General features: G+C 42.0%; 2 protein-coding genes and 1 long non-coding RNA gene across 13 annotated transcripts in view; 2 read left to right on the forward strand and 1 right to left on the reverse strand.

Annotated features, from left to right (window-relative positions):
- grik5 (glutamate receptor, ionotropic, kainate 5) overlaps window positions 1-11,223 on the forward strand; it is a 105,112-nt gene extending 93,889 nt beyond the window's left edge. For 9 of the 11 annotated variants that reach the window (XM_037075647.1, XM_037075648.1, XM_037075644.1 and 6 more), the window contains 3 exons: window positions 1,000-1,128; window positions 3,879-4,045; window positions 5,297-11,223. In XM_037075647.1, coding sequence (XP_036931542.1) covers window positions 1,000-1,128; window positions 3,879-4,045; window positions 5,297-5,932 — 932 coding nt within the window. In that variant the 3' untranslated portion in view covers window positions 5,933-11,223. Of the gene's footprint in view, window positions 1-999; window positions 1,129-3,878; window positions 4,046-5,296 lie in introns of those variants that run through there. The other 2 variants (XM_037075650.1, XM_037075652.1) reach the window with 2 other exon arrangements.
- A 283-nt stretch (window positions 11,224-11,506) lies between these two features.
- Window positions 11,507-15,316, reverse strand: LOC119006754 (nectin-1-like). Its single transcript, XM_037075807.1, has 5 exons — window positions 15,006-15,316; window positions 13,817-14,158; window positions 13,032-13,137; window positions 12,679-12,713; window positions 11,507-12,570 (listed from the first exon to the last, which is right to left on the reverse strand). Exons 1-5 carry the CDS (start codon window positions 15,058-15,060, stop codon window positions 12,542-12,544), a joined length of 567 nt encoding a protein of 188 aa, XP_036931702.1. The 5' UTR covers window positions 15,061-15,316; the 3' UTR covers window positions 11,507-12,541.
- On the forward strand, window positions 13,148-14,169 carry LOC119006755. Its single transcript, XR_005070879.1, has 2 exons — window positions 13,148-13,785; window positions 14,075-14,169. It is a non-coding gene; the product is annotated as an uncharacterized LOC119006755 (long non-coding RNA).

Raw genomic sequence — 15,316 nt, forward strand, 5'->3', positions numbered from 1 at the left:
TGGCTGTGCAGTAGCTGCTCATTTAACTGTGGTTTTCTCCTCTAACTCTAAGCAACTAAGCTTCTTTCCCAAAATGTTGAACTGATCCTTTAATTCACTCTGACAACCACACAGACACGCTGACATATGACATCGGTACAGTGTGTAAAAGCACATTGCTTTGGAATACAAACACGTAACGAAAAGTATATTCAAATATCCAACCACCACAGCTCCACGGCTCACTCAAAGGGCAGTAATTAGTGGGAAATAAAACTTTTGTTTATTACCTTCGCCAAGGAGGTTATGTTTCCACTCCCATCTGTTTGGTGCTTGGCTTGTTAGCAGGATTACATAAAAACTCTTTTCTCATAAAAATGTCTTTCCACAAAACTTTGAAGGAAGGTGGGACTCAGCCAAGAAGGGGTGGGAGGAGGGTGAGGGATACTTTGGGCTTTATTAAAAAACAACAACTACAAACATGACTAGTAATGTGTCTCTCTAGAAACACCTCCTGCCTGGTTATGCATACAACAAATCCCATAAGGTCTGTTTTCTTGCAGAGAGTAGTTCCAATGATTACTGTTCACAGTGATGTCTGCTGATTATCCTTGTGGCTCTTCATTACTTCAGAGAAAAGAGAATATATACATATGCAATTTCTTGTGGACTGACCCTTTAAACCTTCTTTCCTACTGTATCTAGTTCATAAGATGCTTTGTATGCTGTCTGACCAGCGGCTGTACCACTGGCTCTTTCTGGCTGTAATCTCGCTCTTTATCTCTCACTAATCCTCTCTTTATTCTCACAGTTAGATCACTCGTAGCCATCTCGAGGCGGCAACAGAAATTCTCTCCCCTCTGATTCCCCTCCGTCTCCTTTACTCTCTACACATTCCTCGTCTTTTTCTCCACTTCTTCTGAAAAAACCTCTCTCTCGTCTGGGTTCCTTTGCTGCACCTTCTCTGCCCCCCCCCCTCCAAACCAATTGCTCTTATCCTTCTTTCCTGTCATTTGCCAGGGTCTCCGTTCAGAGATGAGATCACACTGGCCATCCTCCAGCTGCAGGAGAATAACAGGCTTGAGATACTGAAGAGGAGGTGGTGGGAGGGAGGCCAGTGTCCCAAAGAGGAGGACCACCGTGCCAAGGGTCAGTCGACCGCAGCTGTCTGTCTCCTCTCCCTCCTTCTCTCTAATGTCCCCTGTAATAGTCTCCTCACTCTCTGCTACAGTCCAGCTAATGGCTAATGCGTAATCTAATGTCCTTGTGAAGGGTGCTTAGCGCAATCTACTTTCCCAAATGTCTTCTGTTTGTCTCAGGTGGTGTGTAATTGCAGTTTTATTAGAATGAGTGTATCTGTCCAGGTGTGTGTGTGTGTGTGTGTGTGTGTGTGTGTGTGTGTGTTAAATGTGTCTGTGCCTGTGTATTTGACGAAGGCAATGAAAACGCCTCAACATTTATCCCACCGCTGTCAGATGAAAATCTCTTTGAGTTTTGCTAACTCTGGAAACAATTTCATGCCTTCCTTTTCAGCGTCATTGAGCTTCATCTGTGCTGTGTATCTCAAGCGTCTGAGGGCCCCATAACTCTGGTATTCAGTGAGCCACTTCATCATGGGTCATTTACATTTTTTAATTCAATTGAGAGAGACCACTCCTGTGATTTAGTATTCCACTTTGACAAAGTTGAAATGCTTGCAAGAGACAGATTTTTTGGAAAAAGAAAGGTCGAAACTAGAGCTGCAGAGGCTGAGAAATCCAGAGAGTGTCTGTACAACAATATAAGGCTACAACCAGCAGCTGGTTACCTTAGTTTAGGATTAAGAATTGAAACGGGGAGACAGTCTGGCTGTCAGAATCTCTCTCGTGGACATCAGTAACATGTTATGTCTAGTTTATTTTATGTGGACAAACACTGAGCCTTCCTATGGACGAGCTCGCAGGTATTTTTCTAATACTCTTATCTCCAGATCGCAAGTTTATAATGTTGTTGTTCACTCAAGATAACAAAACTTGTTTTCTCATGATAATTACATCAGTTATCACATGAAAAATACGTCACAGGATTCATAACAGAGGACTGTGACATGCTCTGCTCTGTGTGGTGGGTTTGAGAATTTTTCATTGTTAGAATGTTTTCCCTTTTGATTTCATATGAGGGTTGTTGAATTATGGCTAAATATTTCAAGAGACAGGCTTTACATACAGTTGTCTGAGTACAACAACACTGTCATAAATACAAATCCCAGGTCTGTAACAATTTGTCAGATGTAATGTCGGTGCTAACTACAAACAAAACTCATCACATCAAAACAAGGTTATGTGTTGCAAGCTTGTGTCTTGAAGTAAACGTGTGTGTAACGCTGTGATCCTACCTTCTCACTCAAGTTAGTGAGTGTGTGCAGAAACAAGTGATAGAGACACAACACACCCAAATACAAGAAACTGTAACATCAACATGATTCTGACGCTGTGATTTTAAGGTGACATTTTTTTGCATAATGTTGCAGACACGGCTCTCCCGTGGTCGGTTGCACTAACAGGAGTCACGCCTTGTCTTAACCCGAGTCTGTAAATCTTACACGTGGTCAGGAGCAGGCGTAAAGTCAAACCGGGTGTTGCTGTCATCTGTGCAGCTGTCTTGCTGTTCACAAGGCAAATTATCTAGACACAGAGAAGCATACAGTACAACCTGGCGCTGTAAGACACCGGCACAAACTAACACATTATAAGGAAATGAATAATTGAATGTACTGCCGAATTTATAAGAGGGGACAAATAATTAAGAATTTGTCGGATACTTTCACAACGTGTATTAAGTTTCCTCTGACTCGAACACGTTTTAAGGGAGTCTCTTATTACCTTCACCAGTCATTGTTTTCTCGTGCTGGCTCTATTAATATTCTTATTTCATTGTCTGTGTAATTGCCTTTTCTCTCTTTTTGAAAAACACTTCCTCCTCCTCTATAATGATGCCGCAATTTAGAAATGATTAGCTACAAATTAGCAAGACAGTGGAAGGTTGTTAACAACGTGTCTTCACTTTTCCAGCAGTTGTTAAACAAAACACGGAGCTCCACTTCTGTCTTGTTAGGACTGCAGCTTTTATTTGCTTACAAGCTATCATATATTATACACTGTACGTGAACTGTCAAACTGAAAACGCACTGCTAACTTTCTCCTCTGCTCCGCTTGTGTTCACTGTCACTTTCTGCCACTCACTCCACCACACACTCACTCCACACACACATTATGCACTGCCCTATTAATTAAGGAAGGTACACCGCTCACCCTAACCCTAACCCCCAATAGCCAGTCACATGGATGTGCAACACTAAAACACTGCCGTAGTCAAGACTAGGCTTAAGTTTGATTGGTGCAATTGACGTAATTAAAACACTGAAAAGACTTAACACAGACCAATGTATCAGTTAGAACAGGCTTAGTAAGGAAACATTATAAGTAATAAGAAGAAATAACTACCTTTTATTTATTTTCATCCCAAGACAATAAAGCTTGTATTAACAAAGATAACACAATAATTAATCTGTGAAAAATAATATCAAATATCGCCATTCTCGTCTTCCGTACCGTCAGCTGGGCTAGCTGTTTTCAGTATCAATGCTAAGCTGAGATAACCAGCTGCTGGGGATAGCAGCTTATCGTACAGACATGAGAGTGACAACGATCTCCCCGTCAACCCTCGGCAAGACAGCAAACAAACACGTTTCCCAAAATGTTAAACTATTTCTCCAACAGGGCTCCTGCAGAGCCACAGAAAACTTTACACAATGTTTTCACAGGCTGTGAAGTACTCTCCATGGCAAGCAAATTTGAAAAAAAAAAACCAACAAAAAAACAGACGTGTACTAATGTTTGTTTCCTGTGGCCCACTTCCAGGTCTGGGCATGGAGAACATTGGGGGCATCTTCGTGGTGCTGATCTGTGGCCTCATTATTGCCGTGTTTGTGGCCATTATGGAGTTTGTGTGGTCGACACGGCGCTCGGCAGAGACCGATGAGGTATGCCCCCATACCTGCCCTCGCCGACCCCACAGACACACCCCAGTAGGTTCCCATGGCATCCCGCCAACCCTTTTGATTATGTTGTTCTGTGTGTGTTTGTGTGTGAGAGCGGGTAGATTCTTTTCAGCTTCTGCCTCCATTTTTGTCCGTTTGTTTGTGTGTGCTATAACATTTGAGGTCCGGTGTGTTATGTGCATGCGAGAGGAGAGGAATGTACAAGTATGCGGCACTGAAATGCTGTATTGTCCGAAAATGTTTATGACAAATGGAGAACTTTGCATGTCCTGCCTGTTTTTTAAGTCAGTGTGCCCTTTTAGTGTTTGGTGTTTAACAGTATGGCACTAAGTGTTTGTGAGCTAAACTTACAGATAAGCAATATTGAGAGATGCCAATATTTGCTTGCATAAAGAAGTAGTGTGATCTTTTTTCCCTGGCATTAAATGTCATGATGTATCTTCTTTTACATGCCTCACATGTACGCTGGTATTCTTCGTTTCCATTCTTGGATTACTTCTCACCCATCTCACTGTGTGCCTCCCTCTATCTCTCTGTCAAACACACACCTCCTCTCATCAGTGTCTGTTCTCCGACAACGAGTACTGTTTCTGTTTATGTGAGCACATGACTTTTTGTATGATTTCACCCACAATGTTGTTTTCTGTAGTGGACGTGTTGATGCATTTTGTTCGCCGTGTGTGCAAATTACAGTCGTCATGCTGCTGGAATGATTTCAGATAATTGTGGGTGCGAACGTGTGTCTTACTGTGTGTGTGTGTGTGTGTGTGTGTGTTTGTGTGAAGGTGTGCACAGCTGCTGTGAGTTTGTGTGTGTGCCCCAGAGTTTGCAGGCCTGCCTGTCCGTTCATAGTGCATAGTGCCATAATGAAGTGCCCATAAACTAAACAACATTTTGGTGTTCTGTGTGTTTGGATTGTAATAACTCTCTCTGCTCCTTGGATATTCTCCCATCTCTATCCATCTCCACATCCTTCCCCATCACCTCCTCATTTCTGTTTTCAAACCAACCCTCCATTCGTTGATCTCTGTGCTCTCGCTCCTCCTGCGACTTTTTCGTTCACCATGCCTTACTGTGTCTGTTCCTTCTGCCTTGTTCCCGCCTTGTTTTTGTTTTGCTTCTCCATTCATTTTTATTGTTTTTCCTCTGCTCCTCTATTTATGTACTGCCTTACCACTGTCTTGTTCTGCTGCCTGCCTACTTTGGGTCTGTGGCGTCCCTCCTACCTTTGCCTCCTTCCCTTCCGTCTTTCCCTCTTCCCTCCCTCCTTCCTTTCAGGTGTCTGTCTGTCGGGAGATGATCACAGAGTTCCGAAACGCCGTCTCCTGTAAGAAGACCTCGCGGATGCGGCGCCGTCGGCCCCTTAGCAGCTCAGCAGCCTTGCGCCACCCCACACGCATTGCTCTTGGCGCTCCTCGTCCCCTGCGCCTGGTCCGGGAGATGCGTCTCAGCAACGGGAAGCTCTACAGTGGAGCTGGCCCGCTGACTGGTGGAGCTGGAGGTGGAGGAGGTGGTGCAGGAGGAGCAGGGCCTGTCGACCTGGGCCCAGGGCCACAGCGGATCCTAGATGATCCACTGGGGGCCAACACCACACCTCCTCCACCAGCCCCTACCCCTGTGATGCTGCCCGCCCGCAGCTGCACCCATGTGAGGATCTGCCAGGAGTGCCGGAGGATCCAGAGCCTGAGATCGGGCACCAGTATAGGATCAACCACCACGAGAATACCGCCCTCGTCAGCACCCCTGCCCAGGCTACCCCCACCCCCACCTCCATCCTCATCCAACACAGACAGTGAGGGCGGAGGGGGGCCCAGCCCGAGGCGGCTACACCACAGTCCTCCGCCACATACCTCGCGACCCATTCCACCTCCACAGAGCAGCAACACCACAGACCTACTGGGTGACCAGGACTGAGACCAGAAACACTGGGCGGGGTGAGAGGGCTGCAGGGAGCCGGTGATGAGGTGACTGAGGAACACTTGTGCTGCTGAGAGAGACGCTGCTGTGAGATTCATCGGAGAACAGAAGGGGGAGAGAAGGAGGGAAACAGTTGAACTCCACAAGGTCAGCCAACGGAAAAAGCGATGACTTTTAAAAGGAGAATGTGCAGGGAAAACCTTTCCTCCGGGGGAGCTTGAGGCCCACAGATACAGAACTGGCTACGAGCACGCTGCGAGATAATAAAGCCTCCGTAATCGACCAGTTCAGTTCGGACAAATCTGAGCGGCAATGCACATGACCAGGTGATGGTTTCCACTGGGTTCCTTTTTCTCTCCTTCCTCCCCTCTAACTTCACCTTTAGATCTGAGGGCCCTGGAAGCTAACTACCGTACCCCTCTAGTAAAACGAAGCTATGTTGAAGGACATACTGTATTCGTATGTGATTTAAAACTAAGCAACTAAAAGACTTCCAGAGAATTATTTCCTGTTGTTCTTTTTTTTTCTTTTGTTGTCTTTCTTGTTTTGTTACCATTGTTCAAAGTGGGAATTACAGAGTTAAATTCAGACTGTGTGTGACAATATGGTGGATTATAGCGTACTAAGACTGCGGCTAATTGTGTTCAAGAGTTTTGTGTCCCTCCCTGCCCTACAGCTGCTTTTTTTTTTTTGTATGGTACCAGGGAAGGTGGATGAAAAGACTTCAAGACAACAAAATGCACACAGTAGCAGAGGACACTGGTCGGTCTGCCTTTCTTTACGCTGTGCGTGTATGTGTGTGTTCGTAAAACAAAAAAAAAATTGTGCTTCCTGTAAGTCTGTCTGTAACTACTTTAAGCGAGGAGAACGATGTACCCGGCAACAGCACCCTTCTACAAACGTTAGATAATCAGGCACGAAAAGAGGAGAGCGAGAGGGAGAGCAAGAGCCTTTGAAATGTGAAATTAATGTCCCTCGTTATCCTGGGTAACGCTTGCCAAGCCCTTACTTCTTTTTCACCTCTGTTCACACAGCATAGAGGAGATAGAGAGAGTGGGTGAGGCAGAGACAGAGAGGCAAGATAGAGAAGAACAGAAAGAGTGAAAGGGACACTACTGAATTTGAATGAGAAATCCCGAACTGAACTACTTCCATTATTAGATCTGTCCTGATCTGTTAATTCTGGGCATCTTTTAAGGGGCTTGTTAATGCGCCAGCAGGCTGTAGCCGCGGCTTCCTCCCTTCTCTCTGTTTAACAGTCAGACTTGGCCGTTTGCGATAGAGGCTCCTGCCAGAGTGATAGACTCAACACAGCCTTGTCAATACTGTCTCAAGCTTTTGATCGGCTAATTACTCCCCTCGGTGGCTGGGGACTCATTCAGGAGGGGGTTGAACACAGCGAAACATGCTGATAAATAGGTTTAGAGGAAATACATGCTTTTCACCCTGACTGTGAAGGGAATCTGGTCGCTTTTAATTGTGTTGTTAATGTTACTGTTGTGTGAAACTACAACTGAAACAATCTACAGTATATTAGCCGTGGTGCTTAAAGGGAATACACTGGTGGATTTGCAGGTTTTAGCCCTTTAACAGGAAATTGGGTACACTTTATGTTCTTGCTGATGATTACTCAAAGCATACAATACGCATTTACACAGACGTCCAATCCCACAAGTTGCTGCTGCATTTCCACCAAGTAAGTGTTGCATAAACAATCAAGATCACAAGGAGCATTTGAGGATAGAGCTGGTGACATTCTGTATCTTTCTTACTGTCAACACATTAAATGGAAAGACCAAAACCACAATTAGTAGCCAAAGCCTCATGTAGCTTATTCCTCTGTGCCGTAAAACCTCTGACTTTAAAAAAACATTAAAAAAAACACATGAAATGAGTTGGGTCGTTGCTAAAAAAAAAAAAGAGTCAGTGCCCAGTGCAAAAAACCAAAATGTTTGTAAATTAAAATATATGTTTGTGCCCATTTTCTAAGAGTTGCATCTCCAGTGGGACCAAAGAGGCTTGGGGTAGAGGAAGTTGGAAACTATTGAGAGACAGACTGACTCATTGTTGGTTTTGGGCTTTTCAAGGGATCTGTTGACAAGAACAAAATGTACAATACTGCCAGCTGCTTTAAAGGTCCAGTGTGTACCATTTAGTTTTGGTTTATAGTTTGGTTTTAGTATGTTTGTTTCAGTCTAACTGAGTTGCTGTCATTTTGCTACCTAAGAATGAGCTTTTCATATCTACAGAGGAAGCAGATCCTCTTCAGGAGACTGCCATGTTTCTACAGTGGGCCAGAATGGACAAACCAAACACACTGTCTCTCGCAAAGGACTTTTCTTGGGTTTTTTTTTTTTGTTGAGTTTTTAGTGACCACTGTAGGGGAGGATGAGATGAGGGGTATTCAGTTAGTTGCCATCTGCAACCTTAATGCTTAGATTCCATCACATTCTATATACTGGGTCTTTAAATCTGATTTATTTTTATACCATCACTAAATGCATCAGTCAGAAGTTAAAGTCTGAGCTGCACTCTGTTTTCATGAATGTACGACAGATATCAGACGTGACTGCAGCTCGATTTGCCTTTAGTTTATTCTAATCACACACACCCATGATTACGCTTACGTGCTGCAGCCGTCTTCTCTGCAGTATAACAGCTCTGTGAAATGATCCCCTCAGAAGCAAATGTAACTGTGTCATTATTTGCACAATAGCCCATCATCCCCTGATTATATCTTTTTTTGTCATGACATCATTATCAAGTGCTGTATTTGCATTTTTCTGCACTGCAGGTCATTGACTCATCAGTGTCTCAGTTGTTCGTTGAATCAGTTACCTAATCATTTCCCAAAATATTCACTGTAGAGTGACTCACTACTTACTGACTGAACTGGAGGGCGGCTTCATTCACACCCTTAGTTACAATTAGTCTACTTATAGTTTTACTCATAAAAAGTCTTTCTGGAGTGTTCAAGGAAATGCTGAAACCTGAGATTTGAGGGTAAGCTGATGTAAGATATTACTGAATTCCCATCATTCGGTTAAAGGTGTAGTTGAAATCTAAATGAGGATTTTGAGAGTGTGGCTCTGGTCTGACCCTTGTCTACTAAGAACTCATGTAATAATGTAGTCCTGGGTCAGAAGGTAAACATGTAGCCGAATAAACATGTTGAGAATTCACAGCTGGTGTTATCTCATCCGAAGATGGCCTCCAGGACTTCCTGACTGCAGATGTTCTGAATCTAATGCTTTTCAGCAGCTGAATTTCAGAAATTGAAAGTCCCTGTTTTCTGCCTCCTGATCCAAAGCATTTTATGAATTTAATGCTTTTATATGTCTCAGTTCTTGAGTGTCCCTCTTATTCTGCCTCCTGAATGCACCTATCTGTATTTTTCATTTTTCTTTTTACATTCCCATCTTTTTCGGTTTGAAATGACAAAGTTCCCTTTAGTACAACAATCCTCCTCTTGTACGTGTACCACTGAGCTTATCAATTCCTGTTATCGATGCTGCCATGTTTTTGTGAAAGTTATTCATTACGAAGCAGTGACAAGGGTTTCAACTGTGAGAGATTTTCATGGTGCGATAACCATCTTACAAAATATCACTGTTTCAAGTCATCATATTATACAGTATTAATTTCTTTTTGTTGAAATGACCCTTGAAGGAATGAAAAATATATATTTTGTTGAAGACTTTATTATCATTTAATTTCAACTTCATGACATGATATCAACTTTAATTAAAACTTGTACACAGTAAAATGACCATGCTACACTTCAAAACCAGTATATTGCTGCAACCCCCCAGCAGGGATGTCGATCTAATCGACTCCGCTGGTAGAAACTTACAATAACAAGGAGTTAGAAGGAAAAATCTTTCTTCTCGTCACAAAGAAAGATGGCAACAGTGCTACCTGAGATGTCTGGAAAAATTATCATTTCAAGTCAACATGGGCTTAGATTCCAGGAATAGCTTGTATTTGACACTCTGCACACAGGTGCCACTTCTTTGACAAGGAAAACCTTAATGAAAACATTTGCCGTTTCTACAGCCAGCTCGACTCGATCGTCATTGGTTTAAAACTGTTTTTTTTATCCTCGCAAAAAAAGATTGGGAATTAACAGGGGAATGGTTAAAGACTCCATATTGGCATTGGTTTAAACACTTGAAGGTTACCGGCTGCTTTTTTCATCTTTAACTGAGGAGCTTCATGCTGTTCATCACAGCAGCAGTTGGCGCATCAAAAAAGATCCCTCACTGGCTTCCCACCCATCCATATTCAGCAGTCGTATTAAATGTCTGAGGTAAAATGCGAAACCACCAGTTCAACCCTTTACAAATCCCCATGAAAAAAAAACAACAACCCAGTATTGTTGTCTTGGCAAACATTTCATTGCTGTATGAAATTATGCATTTATGCAGTGAAATAGATTTGCAGACACTGTTGTGCTCCAGATAACGAATGATAACATTGTTTGCACACATTATGCTGTTTCTCTGAACGATCGCTGTCAGCAGAAGCGGGCCTGGATTTGATGCGTCTCTTTCTCTCTGTTTACCTCTGCCTTTGTGTTCAGAATGCTGACAAGGCAACAGGAAGAAAAAAAAAAAAACAAACTTCCACATGTAGTCACAGCACGCGCACAAACACTCACATGCTAACAAACAGACAAACACGCCCACGACATCTTTATTTCTGACTTCCTGCTCTGTCGTCTAAAAAGGCTGTCAACCTACTCGATGTTTGTTTGTATTTCCATTTCTTCTTTGGTTTGTTCTGTGTACGAAAACTTGATGTGAGACCGCACCACATAGCCAACAAGTGGCTATAAACAGCTTTAAACCATCAGCTGGAGGCATTTATTAGCTGCAGAGCATTTTTGGAGAGGCGAGAGGAGGGTGCAAACCCTAAAAAGCCAAAATATTGTCGGTATGTTTATGAAAGGGAAGGGAGGGTCACAAAACAAATGCGATGGGGTGTCTGAACGCTCCACAAAACAAACCTTTTTGTTTACTTTTACGTTCTTTTCTTTGGTATTTTTTCATATTTCTATACTAGTGCTAAATGGATTATTAAAACGATGATGATGATGAATATTATGATTAAATTGTTGTTATTATTCCTATTGAAGAGCAAGAGGTTCTATGGTGTGATTGTGGGTGAAGGGTGTAGGATGGGAGGTGTCAGGGTGAAGGTGCACTGATGTTCTTCAGAGAGATCGCCCTGTTGTTCAAACCTATAGACACACAAACTTCTTTTGGAATAAAAATACTCAAACAGTCCCTCGCTGACACGTGTCTTTGCTTTCTGAGTAGACGGTTCGCTGCAGCTTTTTTTTTCCTTCTCCTGCCTGAATGATGACTTAGACAGTGATGGAAAGTAACTCAGATTTTAAAAACTGCCTCCAAAAATCAGTAAAACGCTGAATATTGGATCTGATAATTACAGAGGCCCCGAGGGTCAAGAGAAATTTTTCTTTTCCTTTTTTCTAATTTCTAAAATTGGAGTGACAAAACAAAACATTCATTTGCCAGAGTATTACAGAAAGAAACACTTGAGCCGAAGTTCCACTGGAAAAATATTTTATTCCCTCGGTTTCACACACACAGAAAAAAAATATTTAAATCGTGAACATTTTGTTTACTCCTCTTAACACATGAGCAAAAAAAGCTTTTTTTCTCTGTTTCACACTTAGAAAAAGCACCAGAAAGAAAATATTCCAGGCTGATAATCGATCGACCCAATCAATTGAGTATAAAGTATATATTCAGTAAATATATGTACAGTTTACTTTGACTTGTACTTTTGACACATAAGTATAGTAAATATCACATACCAAACTACCAGTAAAAGAACAGAAGAATTTTCAGCAAAGTGTACAAACAACTGCATTTTTCTTTTTTTTTTTAAATGCCAGTTTCCTTTGGTCTGTGAAAATGAGGAACTTCATTAACCGACAACATCTGGAAACGTAGAGTTAGTTCTGTTTTACAGCAAAAGTAGACAATTCACTGCACTGTTGTTCCTGTTCACCAGCAGGACTGAAGTTTCGAAAGTGTGGACAAATGTTAAGCATCAATAGTTAGAAAATAAATGTAACTGCTTGAAAAATAAAACAAATGAAAAACAATTTCAAAAGCAGTGAATTTCAATGTTAAAACAATGCAGCAAATTTAATTTTCAGAGAGCAACAAATGGTTTTGCCTCAGATGAGAACATGAGGTGAGCACAGGGACCGTCGACCTGTGGGAGGACAGCAGGCAACCAGCTGTTTCCTCATCTAAATATCTCTTAAGACATATTATTCTAGCATGCTTGTGAACTTTTTTGTGTTTTTTTTTTTTTCTGCGTAAAAGGCTTCATACTTCTTCTTTCACATATGCAGCGGGACTTTCCTTGATCTCTAAACACACTTTGATCTGTAAAAATGGTCGACTACAGTTGTAGGACGTTACATTCCACAAGACGGACAAAACAAAGCATTGATCTGTTGCCCAAAAACTAATGAGTTATCTCGTTAACTAACAACTCAACGAGCCTCATGAGCCTGTTACGATGACGTACGCCGACTTGAACAACTCCAAGCTCCTTTTGTCCCCTTCAGTCACTCATCACTGGACCGGCTACATCTGAGAGACAGACAAGCTTTTATCAAAGGGCACAGAAACAATAAGATATCATTTAATATGCTGCCGTTTACAAAGAGAGAGAAGAGGCACGTGTGTTTTTTTGCTCACCAGTGTAGACGCTGTCCTTGACTGACGCCTCACGTCTGAGTAGAGACAGTCATAATTAGTTCATTTGCACCTAATTTCAGAGAGACATTGTCTCCCAGTTCATTGAGACCCTTTGAAGTACAGTTTGTGCTTTAATAACCCATGAATCACAGCTTCTCTTTACAGTTTGAATGGACTGAATATAAAACGACCTTAATGTAGTGTCTGGAGGACAAAGACTTGAAAATGTTAACTGAATACTTGATAACTGCTGATATATTAGTAATCTCATGTCATGACCTGCTTGGTCACAGAAGGAGTTTGTTTTTCAGCAGCTCAGGCTGTATACTCCGACACATCTGACACACACACACCTGATTCTGGCGATGATGAAGTAAGTTGTGGTAAACATGGTCAAAACTATGAGCACGAACACTCCAACAGCAATCATCCGAGGTAACATCCACACGGGCGTCTGTTCTGTGAAAAGGCAAAGAACCACGATCAACAAGTCTGGATATTTGGGGAAATGCACTTGTTCACATGTTTTTTTCTTTATTTAACCAAATAAAAGTCTCATCTAAATTAAAATCTCCTTTTCAATAGAGAACTCAACTCACTTTCTGGCCAAGAATGAGATGAATTGATACCACTCTCAGTAGTGACAGTGCTATCGATCGTCTCATCTAAGTCTTGGCAAAAAAACTACACCCTCCAAAATGTTTAACTTTCCTTTAACTCATTTTAAATTCAAGTTTGGTATTGATTATAATCTGTGTCATCCAACTTTGTGTCACTTCAGACCCTGCAATTCCCTCTCAGTCCAGCAGTCGTCCTCAGTGCGTTGTGCCCGTCCCCACCTTCACACCTGCCTCTGACCACCTCATTATCTCCCTACCTGCCCTTTCAGTTCAGTTCCTTGTCAGACTGTCTATTGCCTTCCTGACTCTACCCCTGTATTCTTGTTGTTCGTCCGGTCTTGAGCCTATAACTCTCTCACCCTCACAACATCGTTTGCTTCTGCTGGCTGCCTTCCTCCAAACCCTACTTTTATTACTGGTCAAGTAAACATCATTTTATCCCACCTCCCTGTGAGTTGGGCTCCTGAGTTCAAGCCTCATATGTCAGGTATGGACACAGATGGATATTTGATGCTCACCTTGAACAACAAGGTTGGTGGTTCCTTCAAATGAACCACTTGGAAAGGTTGCGATGCTGCAGGTGTACAAGCCTGCATCTCCCTTTTTCACATTTTTAATGATCAAAGATTGTTCTTTAATCTCCACTCTGCCCTTCAGAAACGTCTCTTGAGTGCTAACCCCCAACGTATAACTGAAAACAATAATGATGATTTCCTCTCCTCCTGGTGGCTTGAGCGCCCACTGAACCTGAGTGATTTTGCTCTTCTTTTGTCCAGGGATGAAATCACATGGCAGGGTGACATCATGCCCGACGTATCCAGTCACTGCAGACGGGACTTTGACATCTTGTGAGTCAAGAACTGATAAAAAATTTTTTTTTAAAAAAGAAGTTAATATGATATAGTGATGGTGATGGTGAAATGATGGCAGATGTTCAGTGACGATGAGCTCACCGTCTTTAACTGACTTTGTATCATCAATAATTACTCAGTTCACCTTTTCATCAACAGTATATAAGACATTTTTACATCACAGAAGAGATGCTATTATAGAGAAGTTGTATACTGTTATAAAAAAAAAAGCGTGAATGGTGTCAGGTGGAAGTGAGTCTCAAAAAAAAACACAAGTTAGTTATATGAACATAACCAGCTACTGCAAGAGAAAAAAAAAAAAAAAGATCATGTTGCGTTTTCTCTTTCATGATATATCAAACAAAATCGAAAGTGACAGCCTTCATGAGTATTTGTAACTTTCAACATATGTTACCTTTTATTCGGCTATTATCCCTCAAGGCACCACACTTCTTTGTACAAACATGGTATTCTTCATCAGTGACGGCAAGTTACTCAGTGTACATTTATCAAAGTACTGCTTTACAATTTTGAGGTACTTGCACTTGACCTGTTTACCTCAGTTTCAAGTTCACACCCATTTCTGACAGTTGAGTTACTCCGAAGAGGAACATTTTACATGCAGAACATACGAGCAACTTACACATTTTGAAACCTGAACACTTTCAGGATTTTTTTCCCTCTAATACTTTTACTTTAAGTACAATTTCAAATGCAGGATTTTCGCTTGTAAAGGAGTTTCTTTAGAATGTGGTGTTGCCTCACTTCACAGCAAAAAGAAGTTGAAGACACATCCCTAATAACAACAACCAAAGCTTTTCAGAAGTAGCTTAAAATGTAAAAGCTCTTGTCTTACCGTGGATCGAGTTGAACCACAGGAGTATGATGAGTGATCTGCTGCCAGTTTTCATTGTGCTCAAATAAATGACACACACGATGTATTGTTATACAGATGCTCTTGCCACTGTCTTTTCTGGTTTCAGACTGTGGTGCACTTGAGATGATTTTCTTCCTCTGGTTCAATCTTTCTGCTGTCAGTAACCCCCAGTAGTACAGTGACCTCATGTGGCCCAGTGACAACAATAATGTGCAGAGTAGCGGCGCTCGTATGCTGTTGACTCTCAGGTGGTTGCCCCGACAGGATCCAGCAGATTCACTGAATGTTCA

This window comes from Acanthopagrus latus, chromosome 17 (assembly GCF_904848185.1).
Source record: "Acanthopagrus latus isolate v.2019 chromosome 17, fAcaLat1.1, whole genome shotgun sequence".
NCBI classification, from domain to species: Eukaryota; Metazoa; Chordata; class Actinopteri; order Spariformes; family Sparidae; genus Acanthopagrus; species Acanthopagrus latus.

Coding starts and splice junctions, on each gene's coding strand:
- LOC119006754 (XM_037075807.1), bottom strand. CDS start 15,060: ATGAAAACTGGCAGCAGATCACTCATCATACTCCTGTGGTTCAACTCG. Junction 14,159..15,005: donor GTGGTTCAACTCGATCCACG/GTAAGACAAGAG, acceptor ATTTTTTATCAG/TTCTTGACTCACAAGATGTC. Junction 12,714..13,031: donor TTCATCATCGCCAGAATCAG/GTGTGTGTGTGT, acceptor GTCTCTACTCAG/ACGTGAGGCGTCAGTCAAGG.